The following is a 27999-nucleotide window of genomic DNA, read 5'->3' as shown; positions in this document are numbered from 1 at the left end:
TGACATAGGAATTTAAGACTTTATTAAATGAAAACAACTATTAAATGAAAATAAATGCAGAATAGTGTGTGGAGAACAAACAGCCCAATTTCTTCAACATAATAACGGTATTTAAACAAAAATGAAGAAGGAACTATACCGTGTTTCCCCAAAAATAAGACCGGGTCTTATGTTAATTTTTGCTCTAAAAGATGCATTAGGGCTTATGTTCAGGGGATGTCATCCTGAAAAATCATGCGAGGGCTTATTTTCCAGGAAAACACAGTAATAGATGGAAAATTACTTAAGAGACATAACCATGTGCAATGTGTTTGGATAAAGCAAACCAAATGTTAAAAAAGCCACATTTTTTAAATTGTTGTAAAAATTTATTTGAGCCAAGGGATACAACTAGAAGCAAGATCTCAACAGAATAAGAGAAATGATTCCTCACTTTTTTATTTTTTAGATAATTAGGAAAAAAATTGGACTTGGATTGATGGGGTGTTAGATGATATGAAAGATTACTGTTAATTTTATTAATGGGAATTATAGTTGTTTAAAGAAAGTTCTTATCTATTGTGAGTGAAAATGGAAAATGAGTAGATAATTTCCATTTCTGATTATAGCATGTGCATTTTATTTGCATAGAAATGCAGGGGGAAAAGCTAGAAGGAAGTACTCCAACTTAGTATCCTTGGAGAACAGATTAGGCTGATTTTCTTTTTACTTATCAACATCTATTTTCTTAACAAAGTACAAACTTGCGTGATAAGGGAAAGTATAGTCACAGCTGACCTGAGGAGCCACTTGGGATGCTGGCAGTGTCAGCTGGGTGGGGTCCTCAGTGTTGACTGAGTGAACCAGGTGCTGGACACCGGTGACAGAGCACACAGAGGCTGGCAGGGCCACCCAAGCTTGGGGAGGTTAGCAGGGAAATTCATGTGTTTTGTTCCGGGACTGTTTCACTGAGTCAATCAATATTTACCAAGCACTTAATGGAGGTGGTAGGAGGAATGAATTCCTGGGCTTCCTGCAGCCCCTTTCAAACAGAGGTGGTGGTAGTGGGAAACATTTCAATTAAGATGCAAAGGCGAGGGGGCCCCAGAATCAGCTCAGGAATATTGGCTTGGGCTCTCTCACCACCATGAAGACTGACTTGGTGGCGCACCCACGCCACCTCCTCTCCTGCCACCCTCTCTGTCCCTGTTTGGGAAGGGGTGAAACATCGCAGTGACTTGAGAGCTCTGGCGGGATTTGAAAATGAGAAGCATTCCCTGAACTGCTTTCAATCAGCCCATTCTCTCTTTGTAATTGCTCACGTGGTAGGCATCATGAAGCCCACTTAACAGACCAGGAAATGAAGGCTCCAAGACTGACTTAGATCCAACCCAATCACCATTGTGAAATAAGTGACAGCTCCTAAGTCCCTTTCAGACTTCGTGGCCTCCTTCCTCCACCAAACCACAATACGAGGAAAACCGGCTACACGTGAACCTTACAGTGAGTCTACCTCCTTCAGGGGCATTTCTATTGGAAGCCTGCCATCTACAACTAAAAAGGGAGGAAGCCCTTCTCATTCCACATTCAAGCAACTTTGGGCATGACTGAGCTGGAAGGAGAAAGTTTTTGAGAGAAGGCAGCTGACAAGTCTGGCCCTGGACTCAATAGAACTCAAGAGAAGCCCAGTGGGCTATGTGGCTGCTGAGTGCACGTGCTGTGTGTAGACAGAAGTCTGAAGATCCCATCCTCCTCCAGAGAAGACGAGAAAAACAGTGTGTGAGCAAATTACCTGGTTTCTCTATTTCCTTAGCTGTAGAATAATCTAATGTATTTGGCTTGGTGTGAGGATTAGGGATCATTAATGTAGTGACCCTCTGCCCCCAGCTAAAGTGAGGAATTAAAGGCTGCAGCCTAAGTTATGTCACAGCTACTATCATATTTTGTTGTGTATAATGCACTTTTTATGCCCAAATTTGTGAGGGAAAAACACAATCTAGTTGTGGTGGACGCAGCTCACTGGCCCATGTGGGAATTGAACTAGCCACCTCGGTGTTATGTGCACTACACTTTAACCACTGAACCAACTGGCCGCCACTATATAAATGTTTTTAATTCTTTTATTTATGCTTATGAGTTAAAAGTGGAACTCTAGAAATCAATAATGATATCTGTATGTAAAATAATGCCCTGGAATACGATAAAAGGTTTTGTGGAACTTTCAATGAATTTGCAACGACAGAGTCCTTGGCCTTCTATGATGTGTAAATACCGTACATTTGTTACTGGTACATAAATTTCTTGTCCCTTGTATCTGTTCTTGTGTTTTATAATTATTTGTTACGTAAAATTTCTTGTACCATGATGTTAAAAATAAATGCTAACATTCCTTTATAATACAAAACAAGTACCTAAATATAAACAAATAAATATTTGGAAATGAAAGTTTTTTCCTGAAAATGTGGGCCAAAAATGTAGGTGTGCATTATACATAGCACATTATACATGGCAAAATAAGGCATATCCTCATTCTTGACTAATAATCTATTTTCATTGTTCAAACTCTTTATTTATTCAGTTGTTTATCCATTTTCCCTCCCCTCCCCCTACCCATTCCCCACTCCAAAAATATGAACTCCAGGAAAGCTGTGGTGCCTTCCCTGGCATTTTGCAGAACCTGGCATGTAAATGATGCTCTATTAGTATTTGCTTTATGAAAGAATTAGTCTCTTTCCACATGGATGTGTCTTATCCTGCTTCCTTTGAAAGGCTAAGAAAGATAGGAAGGAAGGAGGTAGGGTACTCTTTTGAGTGTGTGCTCAGTGGCTGTTTCAGATGTCTGTTAGTGAATCTAATGCTCCTTCCTTGGCTCTGGCACAAGACTTCCACTGGCTGGGGAAGAGGGAGTGGGCTCTGGGAATTGCAGCCCCTGCACACTTGAGCCCAGTGTGCCAACCCCTTCCTCCCATGGTCAGGCTTTTCCAGTGAATCTGCCTTCCCAAAGACACAGGTGAGGGTTTTCAGTGAGCCTATGACTGTTCCCCAAGCCAAAGACCTCATGGGCACAGTCTTCAAGGGGCTCCCCTTGGCTTCAGGAGCCTCCTAGGAGCAGTGTGCTAACTGGAGAAGGCGCTGGGGCCACAGTCCCTTTGCAGGGTGGCAGAGTGCTATGGCTTGGATACCCAGGAGGTCTTCTGAGTTAGATGGGGCTGGCTTTCCCCACAGAACAAGATGTAGGTCTTCATTGGGACTGGGGGTTCAGGGTGGCACTGGAAGTGCGGCCAGGAAGAGCTGTTTCCAGCGAGCACAGTTGATAATAAAAGTTAGGTGAGCTGTGGGGATGGCTTTCTGATGGTGGGCTGGTTTCCCACCTGAACTGGTCTCCAGCTCTGTCTTAAGGTCCATGATGTTGGGGCTGGCTCTCTGGTCCCTGGGATCTTCTGAGGGTACCGTTGCTGTTGCCATAGCCCTGGCCCAGTGTTGAGTTGACTAAGAATCTTAAAGTCACAAATGGGCATAATGTGATTGGACCCAACTTTTATACAAGAAAATTGAAATAAGGTCACAATTTTAATAAGGTCAGAGGTATCATTCAAATGGACAGAAATATACCAAGAGTCTTAACTGGCTATGAGAAGGGGAAAGGTTTTTCTGTTTATAATTACCAGAATTACACGGAATTGTATAATAATCATGAGTGAGTTTGAGCTTAGAAGGGGATGCTATTCTTGTAGCGTGGAGAAGACAGGTGCACTAATCAAACCCTCCTGGGCTAATCAGAGGCACGATTTAAGGTCTCCCATTAGGACTCCTCATGACTCTCCTTAGGTAGGTGTCTCCTAGTTACCTGGTGACAAAAGAGCCTGTAATGGCTGCCTCTGAATAGTGAAAGGATAAGGGTGGGGAACATTAGGAAGGTGGTTCTTTACCTTACAAAGTAAATTACACAGAATTCTCAGGGGTTGAAAAACGCAACCTTCAAGAAGCACTGATGTTCCCTGACTATTTCTACATTTGGGGAATGCAAGCAGGTATGAACTCACATGGGATTTTGGTTTTATTTGATTGGTTTTAATATTACCCTAGACTCAGGAAGGTCAGTTCCTCATTCTCTTTTTGTCATAAAACCAGAGTACCTATGTCTAGAAATACTGTGCTCTAAGCTAAAACTATTGCCCCTCATCCCCGACTCTGAGCTGCAGATTTTCATACAAATTAGCTTCTGGGCCAGTTAAGTCTTGATAAAGTCATGTCTTCATAACTCAGCCCCCATCCCCCACCTGGCCAGGAACCAGGAAACCAAAGGACAGATTTCTTCCCCTAACTCAGGCACTCCAGGAAGAAGGGGAGTTCCCAGCACCTACCTGAACTTTGCTCCACTTGCTGAACTTTGCCCAGCATGAATAGGTCATTCTGGCTACAAGCTCCCCCAAACTATCCCTACTTGTGTTTTTAAGGCACACCAACTCCTCTGTCCAAGGCTCTCTGCTTATAATGAATTATTTAATTATTCTTACTACTTAAAAGAAACTTCTGCAAACCCCAGCCATGTGGCTCCAAGATGCTGAGAAGGTGGGGATGAGGGCAGAGCCCAGATAATATCAGGGATTCTGATCGTTGGGGTCGCACTTGATCATGACTTTCAACCCCAGCCCGCTTTTGGATGTTTCAAAGGCCTCCAGAGCTTTCTCCAGAGGAAACCTATGGGTCACTAAGGACTTTACATTCACAGACTTGGACTCAAGCATTGAAATCGCCACTGGCCACCTGTAAAAGATCACAAGCATTACATTCAACCTTCAGGAGGAAAGAGCCAGGCCCCCCAAACTACCAAGTACAACATCAGCTTGGCCATATTTATTTATAGCACTGTGGTTCTGCAAGGTCAATTCTACAGACCAACAATGTTGGAAATGATCTTATGATTTGTTCCCAAATGCTCCCTGTCCCCTCTGCAATGTCTGCCATGAAGCCTAGAATTTCCTTGGCATGAAGGCATAAAACATATGGAAGCTACTGAAAGGCAGATAAGCTTCAGGGAGTCAGCCCAGGATAATCCAATCACACCCCTCAGCAGCGCAGCTTGTTTACTAGAAAACAAGTACTCTGCTGAAGGAATGGTTTAACTCTAAAGGTGGGCATGAGACACTGGTGGGGAAGGTGATACTGGACAGACTTCCCCAGCAGGAGAGGGGGTGGAGTCATGGAATATGGGGTGGGGTGAATTAAGACCCTCTCGCTTCGCAGGGTGTGACCAGGGGCTCTGGAGTGGGAACCAAGGGACTTGAGTTCTTGCTGTTGTCCTTCTCTCCTTCTTCACTTTAAAGAGGAAAATGGAGAGCCGGCCACTTCAGTAAATGTAAAAGAAAGGGCCTGGATGATGAGTGGTAGACACCCAAAAAGAGCATACTTCAAAATCGTCTTCTTTCCTTCCCTCCTCCTTCCCTACCCGCCGCCTTTGCCTTCCTGTTCCTTAACCAGGAGTAAATCCTCTCTTTGGAATTATATTATATTATATCATATCATATCATATCATATCATATCATATCATATCAATCACTCACGTGTTGCAGTATCGAAACACTCCCTTGATATCCACTTCGCGGATGGCTGCATGCACCAGGGGGACATTAGTCATCTCAGAACCCAGTCCCACAAGCACCAGGGTCCCACCAGAACAAGTGGCCTGAGGAGGAAGTAAAAACCAGAAAACCAGGAAGATAAGAAGATGCAGACTTCCTACTCAAAACAACACTGTCATAACACAATTATCTACTGATTCCATCAGGTGACTACCCAAAAATTCCAGGGAACATGATTCTTTCTATGCTGCTGAACTCTTCCACATGGCGACCAAACTCAAGAGAGCAGCAAAGTAAACATTATTTTCTTTAAAGATCTTGAAACAATACACTTCACCAGTGGAGGCCCAGAGGGAGTATCTTCCACTGTTCACAAAATCCTAGGAAATAGCCAGACCCATGAGAATCTCCCCTACAAACAACACTGATCTTCAGAGGTCCCTTGAGCATCTTTCAAAGCTTTACTAATTCAGTACCAGATGCTGGCTTCATCCACTTCCTTGTCTCAGCATCCGTGCCTCCTCCAGAGTGCCCACCCTACAAGACAGGGTTTTTGTCAAACGTCTAAGGAACCACCCTCTTGCTAGAAAACTGAGCACTGTACAAATGCGGAGGGCTATTGGAATTTTGTGGTTTAAAAACTGCCTTATACATGCAAGCTGGCATTTAGAAATATGTTTTTTCCAGAGACATTCATCCTGACCGATACTATCGGTCACAATGGATTTTGTCTTCCTTGAACATCTATCTGCCTTATCAGTTTCTTCCTTGGAGGAGGCCAGAGAGTGAAGTTTCCCTTGACCACCTCCACATAACTACTCCTGAGTGTTGTGCCTGCTCCAGAGATTTTTGGAGATCACTGTGCTTGATGTTGTGAGAGAAAGAAAAATGGACAATTCATTCCAGACTCTGAGGGGAAGGACGTACCACTGAGAGGCCTGCAGCCTGGGGGTGATGCTAGTATTTGTACTTTTCAGTTGTGGGACCCTGGATGGTGCCTCTCAGCCAGCTTCCTCCTGTGTAATAGGATGATGCCCCCCCAGCAGGGCTGTTGGGGGTACCAATCACAGTGCTTGGCATAAGGAAACTCATTGTTTGGCATGTTTTCTTTTATTTTTATTGAAGAGCAGTCATTTACAAACCACCTGTGACATATGAACACTGTCGGTAAGGGGGAGGGTATCTCAACTGGAAAATGTAGCTGTCCCCACTGGGTAAGTGGAAAAGAGAGGTCAAAGGTAAGCCATAGAAATCACTTGACTTGAGAAATTTTCTAGGAACAATGTTTCCCATCAGCATTTCCTCTCCATCTGGTAAAAAGGAGGAACGTTGTCAAATTGGCCATACCAAGCTGCCAGGAGGCCAGCAGTTTGCTGACCACAGGCAAAGGAATGCCTGGACTACCTGACCATTGTTTTGTGGGTGGGACCTCTGCACCAAGGAGATGACATCAATTCTACCCTAAGCATTTGCCACTTCTCTTCATCAACATTATCTAGTCACGATCTGACAGGAAAGTGACTCTCAGGTATGTCCATAAGGTGACTTAACCTAACCTGCCTGCTAGAGGGGTGGCCTGTAGCATTCTACAGCACCTGTCATGCATGATGGCTCCACTCCCCATTCAGGAGAGGTACCAGCTTCAGGACTGGAGAGGCCATTGGGTCACATTGACCTCCACGTCCACCTCAGGTAGCCTGGCCTCCACTGTCAACAGCTGGAGATGCCAGCTGTTCCCAGATGCTCTCTAGGCAGGAGAGAAGAGGATGGAAAGCCTCACATTGTGGAGCCATATCTTTTAGTGCCTCTCTGTGGAGTGGGGGGGGGGGGTCACTGACCTGTCAACAACTTAAAGACAGTAGACACACCTTACTCATTGTCATAGCCCTTGAGGTGCCCAGCACAAAGCTGGACACAACATGTGCCAAAGGTATGTCATGGGCCGACTGATTACACATAGACCCATTGCCCTCTGAGTTTTGGTTTCTCTTTGCCCCAGGGTGAAGGTGCCACCTGCTTCTCCCTTCTCCTGCTGCGTCATCTGCCCTTGATGACATGACATAACATCTTGGTAGGAGGGCAGGGCAGCTCTGTTAGGGTGCTAGGCCCGAGAGCTGTGCCACACAGCTCTATGGGTCAGTTTTCCTCAGAATTTCTTGCATTGTGCAAAATGCCCTTGTACATGACCCAGTTGTGACTCAGAAGGAAGAAGGAAGCCCAAACTGCTATGGGAAGCTGTTTGGAAGGCAGGGAAGGAGTGTACAGTGGTGGCAGCTGTCACTATGGCTCTCCCCAGCCCTGCCCCTCCCATCCTAGCATGGTTGCTCACTGGTTCCTTGTCCCTCCCTTCCCTTCCTCTCCTAAACAATGGACAGAGTAGGAAAAACGCAGGCATTGGAGCAGTGCGTTCAAGGCAAGTCACTGGGCCTCTCACAGCAAAATGTGGAAAATGACTAATTTCACGGTTATTATGCAGATCAGTCATCATGTTTATAAAGCATCCAAAAGAGACCTAGCACACAGTGGGGTTTGGAACCTAGAAGGCATTTTCTCCCCTTTTCCTCATACTCTGATCTGCCAATGCCAACCCCCTCCCCACGTCCCTGCCAACTTCTCATAAATTACTAGTGGGTCCCTGAGGGGCGAATCAAATTATTTGGCAGCTTATCTTTTCCTAATTTGGGGAGAGGACAGCAGTAGCCAACTATGACCCTGAAAATCACCACACCTTGTGACTAACTGGCTGTCACTTTATCTAACTGGCTGTCACTTTATATAAATGACTCAAACACCACAGTTTTCCTTATTAAAACAAGATAGGGATTTCCCATACTTAACTGAAACATGGTTTCCTGTTCCTCCTAGTGATCCTTCCCTTAAGAGTACAACGTTTATGATCATAGATAATGATCACGACAACAACCCCATCCTAAAGGTGTGGATCATTTAACATCTTTCAAGGCTCATGTATGAGTACCATGTTTCCCCGAATATAAGACCTAGCCGGACCATCAGCTCTAATGTGCTTTTTAGACCCAGTCTTATATTAATTTTTGCTCCAAAAGACACATTAGAAGTGATTGTCCGGCTAGGTCTTATTTTCAGCAAATCACGGTAGGACCTGTCTTCTACTCAGTTCACTACGCTGCACCAGTTCCCCAGAGCTGCCCTCATCTCACTCACATAGATGCCCGCCTGGATGGCGGTCTCTGCCCCTGTGCACTCGATCGTGACTCTTGGCTTGCATCCCAGGAGACTTTCTACTTTATTGGCAATTTCCTGAGGACTCTCCTTGGAGATCTGGAGGACGAAATCAGCCCCGGCTTCCTTCGCTTTAGACAGCCGAGAAGCAGACAGATCTAAAGTTGAAACAAAGTTTCTTTCAAACTAAAAAACTGGATGGCGGATTAGGGAGAACATAAAAATTGCAGTGCGGGTTCTAATGGCAATGGAGGTCTGGTGTGGTGGGTAGTGTCGCTGAGCCCAACACACATGCTCTCTCCACCATCACACGCTCCCCATACACACCACACATCTACACACGTGCATGCTCTCAAAGTTATCGTCTCTTCACACACATAGATGCTTTCACAGATACCTACTGTACACACTCTCTGATACCTTCTCCTCACATGAAACACACGTACTCTTCTACATTCCCACTCCAGCATACATCCATGCACACCCACATACCACACACCTCTACACAAACATCCTCTTATAAACATATCATTCATCCCTCTAGCTGCATAGCACACACACACAAACACACCCTCTTTGGCTCCTGGGCTTGGACCAAGGGCTGAACCTCGTCTTGGGACCAAGTAGGCAGTATGGGCATCTCAGGTCCATACATAAAGAGCCAGGTCCTCCTCTTCACAGCAGCCGCCCTCTCCCAGCAGCTTCAAGAGCCTCCTCCTGAGCCCTGACTTGGTCATCCCCTGGGTGGGCTTTTCAACCTTGGAACCAGGAGAAAAGTGTAGGAGCCCCTTCTAGATACCTAGTACCCCAGGAAGGGAATAGGTCTCATGCTCCTGGCCCAAACTACAGGTCCAGCTGTTTCCCCCTCAAGGAGATTTAAAAAGAAGAAAACCTTACCAGTCACCACCACTTGAGCTGCGCCCATTGCCTTGGCCACAAGCAAATTGACTAGTCCAATTGGCCCTAAATAAAGCAGGAAATAGGAGACACTTTTTTGAAATCAGCTCTGCCCCTTGTCCAGGCCATAAACAGGAATCATGTTTTTGTGCACCGCTAGCATCTATCTCGGTGCCTGCCACATACTGAGACGTTAACAATTGTTTGTTGAATACATGAGAATTACTCTCTACGTGAAATGTGCTCCTTGTGCTAGGTTCTATTTGATTCTCTCCTAAAACAGAATCAGAAAATATCCACTTACTCTTAGGGTAATATCACTGCTTAGGGATGATACCAAAGAACCAGAGGGCTCACGGAAACATTTGTTCAAAGAAGTCTCTGAAAATCTGGATACATTTTCCTGTTTTCTTTGACCCCTATCTTCTTAGAACCTATCATACCTCCCCAAGTAGAGACATATCATTTTTAGGTACCCACTGAGGATCACCCTGGAGGGTGTCCTTCAGTGAGCTGGCTCCTTGGGTTGAGGCAGTCGTTCAGGCAGCTCCAGGGTGTTCAGAAGACTAAGATTCAGCCCTAAGACAACCTGCTTCACCAGATTTCGCATGCTAGATGACATGATGATTTTAATATCAAAATCAGACCCACAAAATAAGGTTATACAGAAAATCTTTGGGGATTTGTTTTTTGGACTCCTCCCTTGAAAATAATTTTGTGAGTTCCCACTGGAAAATATCTGAAATGACCAACAAACAGATGATTAAACTACAATGGGACACTGCACAACTATTAAAAATTACGTCACAAATCTTTTGTTCACTGACATGAAAAAATGTGTTGTTTAAAAAAAAAAAGAGTAGGTTTTAAAAAATTAAGCATATTCAGTATGATCTCATTAAAAAAAGAAACTAAAAGAGTCTATACCAAAATGTTAACAGTGATTCTCTCAGGCTGATGGGGCTATGGTTAAATCTGTGTGTGTGCACATTTGACGTATATGACACCTTTTTTTTCCCTATGGCAAAAGATATGACGCAGCTTAAAAATTCTGTCACCTGTGCAACAACATGGATCGACCTAGAGAACATTATGCTAAGTAAAATAAGTCAGATGTAGAACAACAAATACCATATGATCTCACTTATATGTGGAACCTAAGGAACAGAATAAATGACCAAACTAAACAGACATAGTCTCAGAGATATAGAGGAAAAACTGATGGCTGCTAGATGGGATGAGGGTGGTGGTGAGGGAGAAGGTGACAGGATTAGAAAACACACATTAGTAGCCACAGTATTGACTTGGGGATACGAAAGGCAGTCTGGGGAATATAATCAATAACGTAAAGATTTTGTGGGGTGTCAGATGGGCACTTGTCTTATTAAGGATACCACTTAATGAACAATGTACATGCCTAACAACTGCGCTGTACACCTGAAGTTGAAGCTGAATAATATTGAATGTCAACTATAATTTAATATATATATGTAGTCATGGGATATGGAGTACAGCATAGGGAATAGAGTCAATGGAATTGTAACAGCTATATACGATATCAGAGGGGTAGTAGATTGGGGGAGGAGGATTATCACTTTGTGAAGGGTGTAAATGTCTATTGTCACATAGCAGCATGCCTGTCTGTCCCCTTGTACCTACCCCTAAAAAGAAAGAAGAGTCTGTGAGACTATTCCTTTCAGGGACATACTTTTACCTTTATGTCGTCTCTCCGTTTGGCCCCAAAGGATGGCTGGCTAGCCAAGGACGGGTAAGATTCCTGAAGAAAGGAACAACCTAAGACGGGCACAGTCGTGTGGGGACCACCAGGAGAATTTACGGGGTTGATAGAGGTGGGCACAGCCCCCCACCATCCCCCGTCTAAAGAGAGCTTCTGCCTCTGTGGCTGTATTCCTTTCCACAACCTGCTTGGGAAGTGATAACATCAGTTCTCCATCTCAGTAAGTTTTTAACATAAAGATTTTGTCCCCTGGGGAGGTACAAACAATAATTATTTACACATCATGGGACTTTCGACAAGCAAGTGTGATTGGTTTGAACCAGTTTTCTGGTATAGTGTATGAGACTCACAAACGTAAAAAAAACAGTGCTACTTCCTTGTATGTGCATTAATAAAAGCCACAAGGTGGCCCGATTCGGGGCTCTTAGTCCTTCGAGGCTGTGAGACCCTTGGCCCCTATTTCAAAACTTTCTTGATTTCTGTTTCTTTCTTAACACTTCGCGCCCCTTTTCATTCTCTCACTGCCCGTGTTGCACTGGACGTGACATCTGGCGCCCAACGTGGGGCTCGGAGTTGTAATTAACCTGTGGAGCAACGGCAAGGGCTTCGTGCAACCAGCGTGGGACAACTACCTGATAAAGAGGTAGGGAAGGTCCTGGAGAACTTAACTAAGGTAAAGGGGAAGTGAAAAAAGAAAAAAATCTTACCAAACACTATTGTATGTGAGAGTGTGTTTGTGTGAGTGATTGGTCTTTACTCCACAGCCTTTGGCTACGGAGTTTGTGTGGGCTCTAATCTGGTTCCGTGGTCACGTCATATGGCAAAACAGTGATTTGGCACATAGCCAACCAGGCTTGAGACTTACAAGAGCACACCTTAGCCAACAGGGGCCTGAAAGTCCTGTGAGGGACGCGGCCAGACGAGCATCAGAGTGAACTTGGAGTGAAAGTTCTTTTCTTTTCTTTCCTCTTTTCTTTTACTAACATGGGCAATGCTGAGAGTAAGTATAGACCTTATATTTGCCTGCTTAAACAACTTCGTAAGAAGGGAAAATATACAACCTCAAAAAAGAAAATAGAGGAACTTCTTAAGGTGATTAAAACTCATTGTTCCTGGTTTCCAGACCTAGGAACACTTGATTTAGATAAATGGGAAGAAGTCAGCTGAGATGTCCGTAATTTACATTCCAGTGGGGTCTCTTTGCCTGGCTCAATCTGGGAAATTTGGGAACTAGTTCGTTCAGTCTTCGAACCCCTTCAGACAGACTCAGAAGAAGAGATGGAGGGAGAGATAGAAGACCAGATAGAGGAGAGAGAAGATAGAGAAGATAAGGATAAAGAGTCTGAGACAGCACCAACAGTAGTCCCAAAATCATTATATCCAAACTTGGAAGACTGTCTAAAAAACGCTTGTCCCCCTCCTACTAGCTTGTCTCATTTGCCTTCACCCCCGCCTTCCTTTATGGAGCAGGCATGGGGGCCTTCAAGATCAGTAATAAAAAATAACAATCCTTTTCTCTCCAAAAGTGTACCTCCCCGACTGAGAAAGGGCACTTGCTCTTCATTATCAGACATAGAGCGTAGCATACTCCAGGCCAGGTTAGAAGGGGATGTAGATGCCTTGGTTTTCCCTGTAGTCATTACGGAACGCGAAGCCCCTACTGCAGAACACCCCAATGGGATTCATGAGGCAGTTCATGAACCTTTTTCTTTTAAATTACTCAAAGAATTAAAACAGGCAGGGTTGCAATTTGGACCTACTTCACCTTATACTATAGGCCGTCTTAGAGGCATTGCTGATGGCAATCGGCTGATTCCTATAGATTGGAATGTGTTAGCAAAAACCTGTCTGACCCCTTCTCAATTTTTACAATTCAAAACCTGGTGGATTGATGGTACAGAGACTCAGGGAAGATATAATCAGACTGGTAATCTTGATATCAATCAGGACCAATTATTAGGAAAAGGAGATTGGGAGGAAACACAAGATCAATTGGGAATGAAAGATCATGCTATTGATCAATTAAAACAGATTTGCCTGATGGCATGGAAAAAGATAGAGGTGGAAGGTAAAGCTCCATCTTCTTTCCAAAAGATTTTACAAGGTCCACAGGAAGCTTACTCAGATTTTATCGATCACTTACAAGAAGCTATTAACAAATAGGTGACTAATTCTCCAGTAGCAGATATAATTTTACAAATTATGGCTTTTGAAAATGCAAATGAGGACTGTAAGCGAGCAATTGGAACACAAAAAGGAAAAACTGATGCCATGGGATATCTTCCATTATGTCAAGGAGTAGGGACAGAACAGTTTAAGGCCACTATGTTCGCCCAGGCAATTACAGGATTTACAAAAGGAAAAAGTTCACAGGCATCTGTTACAATTGTGAAAAAGCAGGGCACACTAAAAGGGAGTGCCGTAAGAAAAGTAAAAACAGCTCTCAAACTCAAAATTCCTGTTCCCCAGGGTCCTAAACAACCCGGGATTTGCCCTTGATACAAAAAAGGAAATCGTTGGGCATCAGAATGTAAATCAATATATCACAAAGATAGAACATTCCTTCAGGGAAACGGGAGGCAGGACCAACCACTGGCCCAGACAATAACTGGGGCATATATGAGCCAGGCAATGCCTCAAAATTACCGGGCTGTGCCTCCTCCCCCTGTAAGAGTAGGTTAGCATAAGAAAGGAAACCATTTTCTGGACGGGCCTTAACAGGGTGTGGACCAGATGTCCTGTTTGAAAAGAGCTTATCTTGTTAACTGCCGACTGGGTGGGGTACAAGCCAGCTTATCTTGTCAAACCATCAGAATGTGGTACAAGCCCATGATATGTATGCTCTTTGAAACTATGGAAAATTACTGGATGCTTTAAAAATGCTATATAAACCCTTGGCTTTGAGTGCTCGGGGTCCTTGTTGAAACCTGCTGCGTCGGGCAGATACTCGTACCCCAGCTAGCTGGAAATAAACCTCGCTGTGGGACTTGCATTATCGCGTGTGTCCTCTGTCCAATTGAGGGGTGATCGATTCTAGACCTTAACACCCCAAATTATCAGTACAACAATTAACTCCTGCCACCGAAGAAAGTGCTGCAGTTGATATCTGTACAGCTCAAGATATACTGCTACTTCCAGGGGAAACCCCCCTTCGCGTGCCCACAGGAATATTTGGACCCATCCCTCCAAATACAGTTGGACTTCTCTTTGGTTGTTCAAGCTTAACATCAAAAGGAGTTACAGTCCATACTGTAATAATTGATCCAGACTATGAGGGAGAGATTCCAATTATAATGTCCTCTTCTGTTCCCTGGTCAGCTGAAAAAGGAGAAGGGGTTGCTCAACTCCTTCTAATACGCTATATGCCCCCAGGTAAAAAGGGAACACAAAAAAGAGAAACCAGAGGATTTGGAAATACTGGTCTGGCAGGTATTTTTCTAGCAGAAAAGATTTCAGAAATTCATCCCATTTGTCAAATTAAAATATAAGACAAGAACTTTAGAGGTATAATAGATACTGGTGCTGCTATTTCTATAATTAGCTCTCAGGAATGGCCAGCGAACTGGCAAGTCCAGGAACCCAACATTAATATTGTTGGGGTGGGCCGAGCCTCAGGTTTATGTCAAAGTGTTTACATTCTTCCTTGCCTCGGACAAGGAAGGGACAAAAGGGGTTTTTGCAACCTTATGTTGCTGACATTCCAGTAAATTTATGGGGTCGAGATCTGCTCACTCAATTGGAGGCAGAAATCTGGATACCCCCTAGACAATATAGTCCTCAAAGTCAAAATATGATGAGTCATGTGGGCTATCAGCCAGGAAAAGGTTTAGGAAAATTTAATCAGGGAATCACTCGACCTATACAGCCCTGTCTCAACAAGGACGTAAGGGACCAGGATTTAAATTTAGAAATCAGGAGTCTTTTATGTAGGGGCCACTGTTGCAGAGCTACGGACTCCTACAGCTCTTAAATGGATTGATAACAAGCCTCTTTGGATAGAACAGTGGCCCCTCTCAAAAGAAAAATTGGAGGCTTTGACAGAATTAGTACAGATCCAATTAGAACAAGATCATATAGAACCCTCCACTAGTCCATGGAATTCACCTGTGTTTGTAATAAAGAAAAAAATCAGGAAAATGGCGAATGCTCACTGATTTGCGAGCTATTAATGCTCTAACTGAACCTATGCGTCCTTTACAGCCTGGACTCCCACAACCATCCATGAGTCCTAAAAATTGGCCATTAGTAGTAACAGACTTACAAGATTGTTTTTATACTATTCCCTTACATCCTCAAGACTGCCCTAAATTTGCATTTTCAATACCTTCTATAAACAATAAAGAACCTATCAAAAGATATCAATGGAAAGTTCTTCCACAGAGAATGCTTAATAGTCCCACAATTTGTCAATTTTTTGTAGCTAGAGCTGTTTTGCCAGTTAGAGTAAAATTTCCAGACTGTTATATCATTCATTGTATGGATGACATTCTCTGTACTGCATCTTCTACAGAGATTTTAGCTAATTGTTTTAAGTTACCCCAGGAACAGCTTGAATCAACAGGTCTCTGTATAGCTCCTGATAAGATTCAAACTACAACTCCTATATAATATCTCGGAGCTATAATGGATAGACAGACCATCTAGCCTCAAAAGGTACAAATTAGGAGAGATCAAATCTCCACATTAAATGATTTACAAAAATTATTAGGAGATATTAATTGGCTACGTCATAATTTGGGTATTCCTACTTATGTACTTAGTAACCTATTTGGTCTTTTGCGGAGGTCCCCCTCAACTAGACAACCCCCACACTCTAACCCCTCAGGCCAACAAAGAGTTAGAATTAGTTGAAAAAAAATTCAGGATGCTCAAATTCAGCACATAGATCCATCTCAACCTTTACAAATTTTGATTTTCCCCACTCCACATTCACCTACGGTGGTCATTATTCAACAAAATGACCTGGAAGAGTGGCTGTTTCTACCTAACAATTTTGTTAAGTCACTCCCAAATTATGTAGAATTAATTTCAGAACTCATATCACGAGCTTGCACCAGAGTGCTCCGTTTAAATGGACAAGAACCAAGTAAAATAGTAGTTCCTTTTAAATATTCATTCTGAATCTTGGCAAACTGCGATTTGTGAATTTTTTGGAGTAATTGACAATCGTTATCCAAAAAACAAATTATTTCAGTTTCTTTTAAAAACCAAATGGATTTTACCTAAAAAGCTCAGACAAATCCCTATTCCACAGGGTGTCAGGGCCTTCACTGATGGGTCTAGTAATGGTAAGGCAACAATTGTCAGTGAAACGGACCAACAGATCATACAAACTAATTGTACCTCTGCACAAAGAGCAGAGTTAGTAGCTGTTCTAACTGCTTTAAAAAACTTTACTGAGCCTTTAAATATTGTCTCTGATTCTGCTTATTCTGTACATACAGTACAAAACATTGAGATGGCGTCTCTATCTTATAATTCAAACCTGTCTCTCCAACTTCTTTTTAATCAACTCCAACAAGTTGTAAAAAACCGTCAACATCCGTTTTTTATTACTCATATTCGTGCTCATACCCCTTTACTGGGATCATTGGTGCATGGCAATGCTATTGCTGATTTATTAGTAAAAAGTGCCCTAATTACCGAGGCAACCCATTTCCATTCTTTAACTCATATAAATGCTGGTGGTCTTCAGGCCCACTTTCCTATTACTCATAAACAGGCTCGACAGATTATTCAAACTTGTCTAACTTGTCAAATTCTTAATGCCCCACAAGAGTGTCATGAAGGGGTTAATCCCCAGGGTTTAGTCCCCAGTGCTATCTGGCAAATGGATGTGACTCATGTCCCCTCTTTTGGACGTTTGTCCTTTGTCCATGTTACTGTGGATACTGCCTCTGGCTTTCTCACTGCTACGGCACAGACAGGTGAGACTGCTGCACACTCCTGCCACCATTTACTTGTCTGTTTTTCAATTATGGGGCTCCCTCAAGCAATCGAAACAGACAATGGCCCTGCTTATATCAACACAATGTTTACAAAATTCTGTGAACTGTGAAAAATTAATCACACCACAGGAATTCTTTATAACCCACAAGGCCAAGCCATTGTTGAATGTGCTAATTGTACTCTGAAAAAACAACTTCAAAAACAAAAAGGGGGAGACAGCAAGGATCCTCCGCAAGTTCAACTAGCTAAAGCCATGTTTACTTTAAATTTTTTTGATTTCTTCTGGCTCTAGCACAGAACCGCACCTTGGGCACACAGCAGCAGAAAGACGTTTTAACAATCTCCATAATCCTAAAGTTTTGGAGAATGTGCTCATTTGGTGGAAAGATATTCAAACTAATCAATGGCAGTTAGGAACCTTGTTAACATGGGGACGAGGTTATGCTTGTGTTTCCCCAGGACCAGAAGAACGTCCTTTTTGGGTGCCCAGTCGGTGTATCAAACCATGTCATGAACAACGCACTGAAGACCAGCCTAATAATCAACCGCGGAAAGAACCAACAACAGAGGAGCCAGTATAGATGGCTGCAACCATTTACAGGATCTGAATATCGAGGCTCTGCCGGTGTGGGAAGGTTCCCCCACAGTCCATATTATTCTTCAACTTTTTCATCAGATTTTACATAGCACCTAAAGATTTACTGGACTCTTAATTGTTGCTATTATGGGAATAATTGCTATAACCACGGTCGCTGTCATTTCTGGAGTAGCTCTACACCAAACGGTACAGACCACTGAATTTGTACAAAAATGACATGAAAATGCTAATAATCTTGGAATCAACAAGATAGATCAGGAAATTAATGTTACATTAGCTGATTTAGAAACTACTGTTATATTTCTTGGTGATCAATTGGAAAATCTCTGTACTATGGTTACTTTAAAATGTGATTGGAATATATTTACCTATTGTGTAACTTCTTTCTCTTATAATCAAACTCGTACCCCTTGGTCTGAGGTACGAGCTCATCTCCTGGGACACACACCTAATCTCACTGTGGACATTTTACAACTGCAACAAGAAGTTTATCAGATGTCTAATACCAAGCTTCAACTCCTCCCATGGACAGGAGGCACTTCTTTTCAGCTGTAGAAGGACTCTCTACTTCGTACCCTGTCAATTGGGTAAAGACTTTGACAGGAGCGTTTGCTGGTGCTATTGTTATGCTATTTATTGTTCTATGTTTATTTTGTTTAGTCCTCAGAAGTGGACAAAAAGCCCTCCGACGGGCAATGAATGAAGAATCTGCAAGGTCTGTTTCTCATGTTTCAAAAACAAAAAGGGGGAGATGTCACACAGCAGCATGCCTGTCTGTCCCCTCGTACCTACCCCTAAAAAGAAAGAAGAGTCTGTGAGACAATTCCTTTCAGGGACATACTTTTACCTTTATGCCATCTCTCTGTTTGGCCCCAAAGGATGGCTGGCTAGCCAACGATGGGTAAAATTCCTCAAGAAAGGAACAACCTAAGACAGGCACAGTCGTGTGGGGACCACCAGGAGAATTCACGGGGTTGACAGAGGTGGGCACAGCTCCCATCTTCGCCCGTCTAAGGAGAGCTTCTGCCTCTGTGGCTGTATTCCTTCCCACAACCTGCTTGGGAAGTGATAACATCAGTTCTCCATCTCAGTAAGTTTTCAACATAAAGGTTTTGTCCCCTGGGGAGGTACAAACAATAATTATTTACACATCATGGGACTTTCGACAGGCAAGTGTGATTGGTTTGAACCAGTTTTCTGGTATCGTGTATGAGACTCACAGACGTAAAAAAAACAGTGCTACTTCCTTGTATGTGCATTAATAAAAGCCACAAGGTGGCCCGATTCGGGGCTCTTAGTCCTTCTAGGCTGTGAGACCCTTGGCCCCTATTTCAAAACTTTCTTGATTTCTGTTTCTTTAACACTTCGCCGCCCCTTCTCATTCTCACTGCCTGTGTTGCGCTGGACGCGACAAATGTCTAACTACTACATTGGTTTGTACACCTGAATCTAATTTAAAAAAATCTGTCACCTGAAACCAACAGTCTGCTGGCTCATTGAGGCAAGTCTGTTTTATACCCATCACCCCACTTAGGAAGCCCTGTGGCCACTTATCCAGCCCTGCCAAAGAAAATCAGTCACAAAAGTGTGTGAGGATTAACTCAAAATGGATTAAAGACCTGAAACCATAAAACCCTAGAAGAAAACATAGGTGGTAAGCTCCTTGACATTGTCTTGGTGATGATTTTTTGGATTTGACACCAAAAGCAAAGGCAATAAAAGCAAAACTAAACAAGTGGGAAAACATCAAACTAAAAAGCTTCTGATCAGCAAAGGAAACCATCAACAAAATGAAAAAGGTAACCTAATAAATAGGAGAAAATATTTGCAAATCATGTATTTGTTAAGGGGTTAATATCCAAAATATATAAAGAACTCATATAACTCAATAGCAAAAAAACAAACAATTCCATTAAAAAATGGGCAGAGGATCAGAATAGACATTTTTCCAAAGTCACACAGATGGCCAACAGGTACATGAAAAGGTGCTCAACACCACTCATCAGGGAAATGCAAATCAAAACCACAATGAGATCACCACAGACCTCTTAAAATGGCTATTATTAGCAAGAAATAACAAGTGCTGGTGAAGATGTGGAGAAAAGGGAACCCATGTACACTGTTGGTAGGAATATAAATCGATGCAGTCATTATGGAAAAAGTATGGAGTTTCCTCAGAATATTGAAAACAGAACTACCATATAATCCAGCATTTCTACTTCGGGATATTAATCCAAAGATAATGAAAACATTAATTCAAAGATATGCGTACCCGCATGTTCATTGCAGCATTATTTACAATAGTTAAGACATGGAAACAACTTAAACGTTCACTGGTGGCTAAATGGATGAATAAAATGTGGTATGTAATATATACAATGGAATATTACTCAGCCACAAAAAAGAAGAAAATCTTGCCATTTGTGACAACTCAGATGGACCTTGAGGGCATTATGCTAAGTGAACTAAATCAGACAGAGAAAGGCAAATGTCACGTCGAAATACTTGTATATGAAATCTAAAACAAAAAAAAACAAAAACCCCAAGCTCATAGATACAGAGAACAGGTTGGTTACCAGAGGCAGAGGGGAGGAGGTGGGTGAAATGGGTGAAGGAGGTCAAAAGGCAAAAACTTTCAGTTATAAAATGACTAATGTACAGCATGGTGACTATAGTTAATAATACTGTACTGCATATTTGAAAGTTGCTAAGAGAATAGATCTTAAAAGTTCTCATAACAAGAAAAAAATTTTGTAACTAAGTATGGTGATGGATGTTAACTAAACTACTGTGGTGGTCATTTTGCAATACAGTTGACCTTTGAGCAACGTGGGTTTGAACTATGCAGGTCCACTCATACGTGGATTTTATTCAATAAATATCATAAATGAATTTTCTCTTATGATTTTCTTAATAACATTTTCTTTTCGCTAGCTTACTTTATTGTAAGAATACAGTATATAATACATAACATACAAAATATGTGTTAATCAACTGTTATTGGTAAGGCTTCTGGTCAATAGTAGGCTATTAGCTAAGTTTTGGGAGAGTCAAAAGTTATACTCAGATTTTTGATTGCACAGGGTGTTGGCACCCCAAGGTTGTACAAGGATTTATAATAATTATGTTGTACACCTGAAACTAATGTTATATATCAATTATACCTAAAAAAAAAAAAAAGTGTATGAGAATCACCAGATCATACCCACAAGGAGTATGAGCTTGCTGTCTGAGTCACCAGAAGTTAGAGGCCTAAATGCTTCAGTCTGAGGCAGCCAGGGTTTGTTCAAGTGGCGGAAAGCAGCTAGCTGTGAGCCCAAAGCAGAATGCTGACTCATCGTGGCCTGCACTCCACTCCTATCAATGGCCGTGCGCACGGCCCACCTCACTTCCGGATAGACCAGAAGACTACTTCTCCAGTATGATTTGAAAGTTCCAAAAGTTGCTCCCCTCTTTACTATCAAACATATTTCCCTAGTTTCCTGTCAAAGGTTGAAAAAATAATCCCAAATTGCATTCTTTAAATAAATAAAAGGGTTATGTTGCCTAGGAAATAACAGCAGTTACTATCATTTCTGTAGATATTAGTTTATTTAACAAAGTGCTGGTCACTGAGGAATGAGACATTGTAATCCTCTCCTACCCAGAAAGATCCTAGGACCAATTTCAGCCTTGAAGGGGGAATGAGGTGAGCAGAGGGGTCCCCACATTCCCCTTTAATGAATTCATAGCCCGGGTGCCACCTGTTTCTTACCAGCTCCACACACAAACACCTTGTTCCCCAGTGTGATTCCACCTCGCCGGCAGGCATGGATCCCCACAGACAGTGGCTCAACCAGGGCCCCTTCCTCAAAGGTGACATTGTCAGGAAGCCTGGGGAGTCATTCAACACACTCAGTTAGTCCCTCTGGGTTAATAACAATAGTTAATATTTATTGAGCACTTATTTATGTGCTAGGTAATGAGCCAAGCTAAATTTACATATATTCACTCATGTAAGTCCTCAGAACAGTTCTGTAGCAGGTACTATTATACCTGTTTTGCAAATGAGGAAACCGAGGCTTGGAGCATTAAATTACTTGTTCCAAGGTTTCTAAACTAGTGAGAGGCTCAAAGCGTTTTTATTGGAAACCAGACATGTCTGATTTAGAATCCATGACACACTGTTCCCCTCTGAGGATGGTTTTCTTTGGAGAAATCACTTCAATGAATATCAATACATTATGTTTTCTTTAATATGCTATCCAAGATAAAGTATCCAAGATAAAGCTGTCATTAATAAATGAAAAATTCATTTAACAAAAGAGGTTAACATAGTCACATTCCAGTACCTCATCTGTTTGATAGCCTTTCTGATTTTACTTTAGCAAACAATCCCAACTACTATGTAGCAGCTTTTCAAAAAAGTGATTTGTAAGCTAGTGCTCTGTTCATTTGTCACCCCCCACTCCTCGGCCCCCTCCATGACACATTCCATAAGAACTACATTTGATAACAGCAGCTACCTGGCTGTCCCACGACTGGTTAGGATGAGAAAAGGACCTGTCTCCCACATAGCTGATTAAATGCTGTCACTTTCACCACTGGGTTCTTGGTTTTCACTTCCAAGTCCACTGGCACCTTGATCCTATTAATAATCCTACTGATGATGACAGCAAACATTTACATGAGGCTTTACAGATTAGAGAGCTTTCTCATCCATTATCATTTAATCCTCACCCATGACCTTGTCAGGTGGGAAGAGCAGGCTTTATTTTTACCTTTATTCTATAAAAGAAACTGAAGCTCAATGACATTAAGAGACTTGCCCAAGGTCACAAGGCTAGTGAGTGGAAAAGCAAGGCTTGCACTCAGGTCTTGATTCTACATCCTCTGCCTGCCCCGAGCAGCTGCCTCTTGGTACAAGCAGCTCTGCAGTTAATATCTAATTTCTGTTAGTTCCTAACTGTCTACTATCTATTCAGTGCCCCCAAAACCTCCACACGAAAACCCTCAAGTTCCAAAAACAAAGGTGGCAGCCAAACCATGAGTTCATCCCCATGATCCTTCCGTCACTGTCCATGACCCCCAAAGAATAAATAACAAGACCTGCAGTCGGCCTGGCTACTGCCCACCACCCTTTCCTTCTCGCCTCCCTTTTGCTTCTCTCGTATCATTGCCCCCACTCCAATCTGCCCTCCAGCTCTGATTACTGTCATCACCCCTTCTATCCACCCAATTACCCAATCAACTCTATATAAAGGAAAAAAATAGAAATGAAATAATTAAGGCTCCCAAAACTCTCAAGGACCCCTAACCACGCTTTCTCAGTCACACCTGCTCCTTCCCATTTGGGATCTCCCTCAAAACTTGTATTGGCTCTAAGCTGAGGGTGGCCTTTGGTCAGGAACTGTGTGCTCTTCTCTCCTTCCCTCTGACTTGCTCTTATAATAAGAACACCAAGGAGAAATGTGATTAGGGGTGATGCTGAGGACTGTTACCTGGGAGAATATTCTACTGCTTAGGCAGATGCTGCCTTTTCTCATATGCAGCCATAGCCAGCAGCATTGGAGGGCAGCCTGGCATGGAGGCAGAAGCATCAGGCAGAGTCCTGGGGCCCAGCACCTTTGCCACTGACCTTGAGAGAGAGTTACTGGGTCCTCCTTTCCCAACCTTGTTCAGTGGTGGGGAGGGGGATGAGAGGACTCTAAGCTTCTTCCCAGCGCTAATCTTTCATGACTTTATAAATACCAGAGAATGACAAGGCAACTTGGTGATTTTCATAATAAGGTTCAGGGAACAGGCAAAAGGGTTAAAGAATGATCAAGAAGCCAAGACGGAAGCAGGAAGATAGAATGAAAATAAGGTGCACAGGAGAATAAAGAGGCTGTGGTACTGTAGTAATCCTTGCAAAGAGAAACCAGAGAGGACGGCTTGGGCCCAGGGCTGGGCTGGGGACACAGGCAGAAAGTCCCCTGGGAGGACAGGAGAGGAGAGGTGGGGGTTGCATATCCCCTGGAGACGCTCCTCAGTCCTCTCAGAGTCACTGCCAGCCAGAACACCCCTGCCCACACTATTCCCTACAAACTACCCCTCACCCCTCCCCAGCCCAAAGATCCCTTTCAGGCCTAACCTTATACCATCCTCCAGACGCAAGGCCACGGCTGTGACATATGATGACACCACTTACTGAGCACCTCCTATGTGCCAAGTCCCATGCTGAGTAGTTGATATGCCTTTCTCATTGAATCCTGTCAATAGTTCAATGCATTTCATTATATTGCTGCTATTATCATCCCCATTTTACAGGCAAGGATATTGATGTTACAAAGTTTAAATCACTTGCCCAAGGTCACACAGTTGGTAAATAGCACAGACCAGTAGTTAGTCTAGAGCTTTTCCACTTTGCTCTTCTTCCTCCCATGAAAACCTTGTTTGGCATCTTGACTTGGAAAGGGCTCAGGAAAGGCAGACTCTGCTCACACAACCTGCTTTCTTCTAGAGCATGTTTGGGTATTGACTTAAACTCATCACGAGGTCTCTGGCCTGTGACTCCTCTCAAGGTTTCCAGTGGGCACTAGAAAACTTAGATCTGGCAGACTGCCCCTGTGATTGGCACCTGGCCTCCATCAGACAAGCCCCATCCTAGCTGAGAGAGCCACCACTGGGGCCAGGTTGTGGTGGGAGAAAAATGAACCTGGTAGGGTCAGTAGGAAGGGACACTTCAGCACCCAAGCTCCATGGGCTGGGGGCCATGCAGAAGGTACAGCACTTTGCTTCTGCCAGACAAAACTTCTCACCCTAAAACCATTTTGGGTGTTGGGGTAAGGTAGTAAGCACAGGACATGAGCTTGAGAATTATAGCCACGTTGGCTTAACTCCTGGCTCTGCTCTGTGCCCCAGCCAATTAGCCTCCTCCTGCCTCTGCTAACCCTTCCACAAAACTGCACTACTGGTGCCCACCTCACCATTAATTCTCCTGAAGGTTAAATAAGATAAGGCATGCAAAGTACTTACTAGCACAAGTCCAGGCAAGTAGTAATAATAATTGTGATTTCACCTGCATTGCCTTATTTAACTGTCGAGTGATTAAGTGAAACTGAAGCAGAGGACGGTTAAGTCATTTCTTCAGTCACTCACTAGGAGGGAGTGGATCCAGGGTCCCACAGCTCAGAAGCTGGCTCCATGCTTCAGGGATCCAGCTTGGGATCCAGGGTCCCAAGCTCAGAAGCCATGCTTCCTCAGTAAATCCCAAATGTTGCTGTCATTGTTTGTTGCTGTCATCAAGGTCACTGTTATTATAAGTTCTCTTTCCTATAGCTGCAGTGGAAACCAAGAATGGAGGACAAACCACAACAAGGTATCTCCAGGATGGCTGGAGAGGAGTGAGTGACTTCGGCAACAATTTTGTATTACTGCGCACAATGAGGGGAAGTTAGACTGAAAGACTAAAACCAAGTACTGTGAGTCTGTCTTAGCCCTGGTCAGGCTACCCTCCCTCCACACCACCAAGAAGGGCAGGCCTGCGGAGGGGATGTCTCATGTCTGGAATTAAGAGCTGAAAGGAACAAAGAAGTCACCACAGGAAACTAGAAGAAGGAACACCAAACAAACGGAGGGGGAGAGGTCCCACATGGCACAGCTGGGCTGGACACTAACTTGTAGCAGAAGTTGGCATTATGCTTATAGAACCGGCAGAGGTTCCCATCATCAGGGGGTGTGGCACAGAAGAAGATGGATGGCGACAGGTTGTATCGTCCAATCTTGCAGAATTCATCAGTTTCTCTGGGAGCACCAGGCTCAATGGCAACGCGATCTCCTGGATAGGAAAACATGAGCAGAGGCAGAGATGCTGTGAAGGTGTTCAGGCTCATGGGCAGATACCACTCTCCTACCTGGTGATCCGCGTGCTCTAGGCAAGCCCAAACCATCAGTGCTTCCAAAGGAAACAAAGGACACAGCACAGACTCGCACTCTGAGACAAGAATGAACTTCTCTACAGACTGGTTCGATCTGCCCTTTTACCAACCCATGGACCAAACCAAACTGCCCCTCCAGATCCACAGCTACCTCCCGGCAAGCCACCTCAAACTGCTACCAAAGAGGTAGCTAGTGTATGGAGTTGGCAGACATTTTTCTCTTCACCTGTTTTAAAAATATGGGGCAAGGTCTTTACAAGAGTAATAATTAGGACATGTCTATATTCAGTCTGGTTATGTTTAGACAATAGCTAGGGCACAACTGCTAAGGCAAATGACCCACAGAGGCCCCCAACTCTGGTACGGGGGAGAGTAACCCTCAGGCTTGTGAACAGCTGGCTCTATCATACTTCTACTCTATGTCTCACTAAGTCTGCTTGGAAACCCAGCCTTAGAATTGCTCTTCATTCTTTTTATTAGGAAAATTTTCATATATACATCAAAGTTGAAAAAAATGTACAGCGAACACCCAGATATCCTCCACCTAGATTCTTCAATTAACATTTAGCTACATTGACTTTACCACATATCCATCCATCTCTCCTCTATCCATCAATCCAACTTCTTTTCTGATGCATTTCAAAGTAGGTTGCAGATCATTAGTACACTGCAGCCTTAAATATTTCAACCTGCATATCATGAACTAGAGCTCAATCCTTGTTGATGGTTCTTTTCTTCTAAGGAAAAATTTTGGTATTGCTGAAATGCACAAACCTTAAGTGGCTCACTAGATGAATTTGGATAGACGCATTCAACTGTGTGGTGTAAACTATCAAGATACAGAACATCAACGCCCCCTCAGAAATGTCATTCCTTTGTGTGCCTTCCCAGTCACTCCCCAGCCCCACCCCCACAGGGGTGTGCTAGTGGCTTTAGGGCCCTCCTGGGCCTGAGGGGGGTTCGCAGCCAGAGAACCCTGGGAGGGCTACCCTTGACTAAGAGACACATTAGGCTATTTTTTATGTCTTTTGTGTTAAAGCTACCCACATAATAGTGTAGCATCCTAGTATGTAACTAGCGCTCATTAAAAGTAGTGGCAATGGTGGTAGTAACACATAATAGTATTAACTATTTTCATTATATTAATCGTTATTATAATTATCTGAGCTGGCATTATTGCGGAAGAAATTCATACTATAAGATAGAGGGCCAGATTGTATATAAATTAGGAATTCTTCCATGCCTTAGATTTAATGATTTAATTTAAATTAGATTTAGATTTCATATAAATTTACATTTAAATTTTATAAACACATATTAAGAACTACTCAATGAGTGGCTTTCTTCTTTCTAGATTAGTTGATTAGAACTTTAAGTCAAAGTTAGCAAGTGAAACACTTTAATAATGAATTCCCTGTGACCACTAAAATGTGTTCCTGTACTTGTATATATGTCTCTTCCTTCTGTCCCCCTCTCCTCTCCTCTCCTCTCTGCTGCCAATGAACCTTCTCCAAACTATGCTTCTACCACTGAATGAATTCTTCAACTTAGCTTTCAGGATCTTCCATAATTGGGTGGAGTTTATATTATTCAGTTTTGTTACATTATAATAATCATGTAATAACTCACAGTTGTACGGTGCTTTTTAAATAGACTTTTGTACAGATCAGGTATTCTTAACCATCTCAACTAACTCTTCAACACAGAACCTCTGCTCTGAGCAGCACAGACTTATTAGCAACCCAGATATGTAACTTCAACCTCTGTAATTTTATTATTCTGTTCCTCTTACCTGGAATATTAGCTTCTGACCTCTTCACTAACTCAAATACAAAACCTTTCTCATGTCTCCAGAAGCTAGGCAGACCAGTGGTTCTGAGCACCTGCTCGAGAATCTGAAAGACCAAGGCAGGCATCCCAGTTCTGAGCCTAACCAGTGTTTGACCCTGGGCAATTTCCATGCTTTACTTTCTTCATCTGATAATGAGTAAAATGATGCCTGTCTTATAGAGTTGTTTCAAGAATGAAGTAAATAATTATACATGTAAGTATTTAACATGGAGACAAACAGTAAATCAATGTTATCTGCCTTCTTATAATGTTAAATGTCTAGCTCAAAGACCTGTCTCCTCCATGAACCTTCTTTACTCACCTCTG

At 43.0% G+C, this 27999-nt stretch overlaps 1 protein-coding gene across 2 annotated transcripts in view; it reads right to left on the bottom strand.

Moving 5' to 3' along the window:
- Position 1: 1 nt before the first annotated feature.
- SORD (sorbitol dehydrogenase) overlaps positions 2-27999 on the bottom strand; it is a 50469-nt gene continuing 22471 nt past the window's right edge. Inside the window, exons 4-9 of one of the 2 annotated variants that reach the window (XM_081048233.1) lie at positions 25583-25742; positions 21699-21817; positions 9660-9725; positions 8745-8920; positions 5544-5665; positions 2-4746 (exon numbers count right to left, since the gene is read on the bottom strand). In XM_081048233.1, the coding sequence (XP_080904359.1) occupies positions 4581-4746; positions 5544-5665; positions 8745-8920; positions 9660-9725; positions 21699-21817; positions 25583-25742 (809 nt within the window). In that variant the 3' untranslated portion in view covers positions 2-4580. The remainder of the gene's footprint in view (positions 4747-5543; positions 5666-8744; positions 8921-9659; positions 9726-21698; positions 21818-25582; positions 25743-27999) is intronic. The other variant, XM_081048234.1, reaches the window with a different exon arrangement.

Source organism: Rhinolophus hipposideros (genome assembly GCF_964194185.1).
Source record: "Rhinolophus hipposideros genome assembly, chromosome: 5".
NCBI classification, from domain to species: domain Eukaryota; kingdom Metazoa; phylum Chordata; class Mammalia; order Chiroptera; family Rhinolophidae; genus Rhinolophus; species Rhinolophus hipposideros.
The sequence above is the reverse complement of the archived record's forward strand: the minus strand, read 5'-3'. Positions and strand labels throughout refer to the sequence as shown.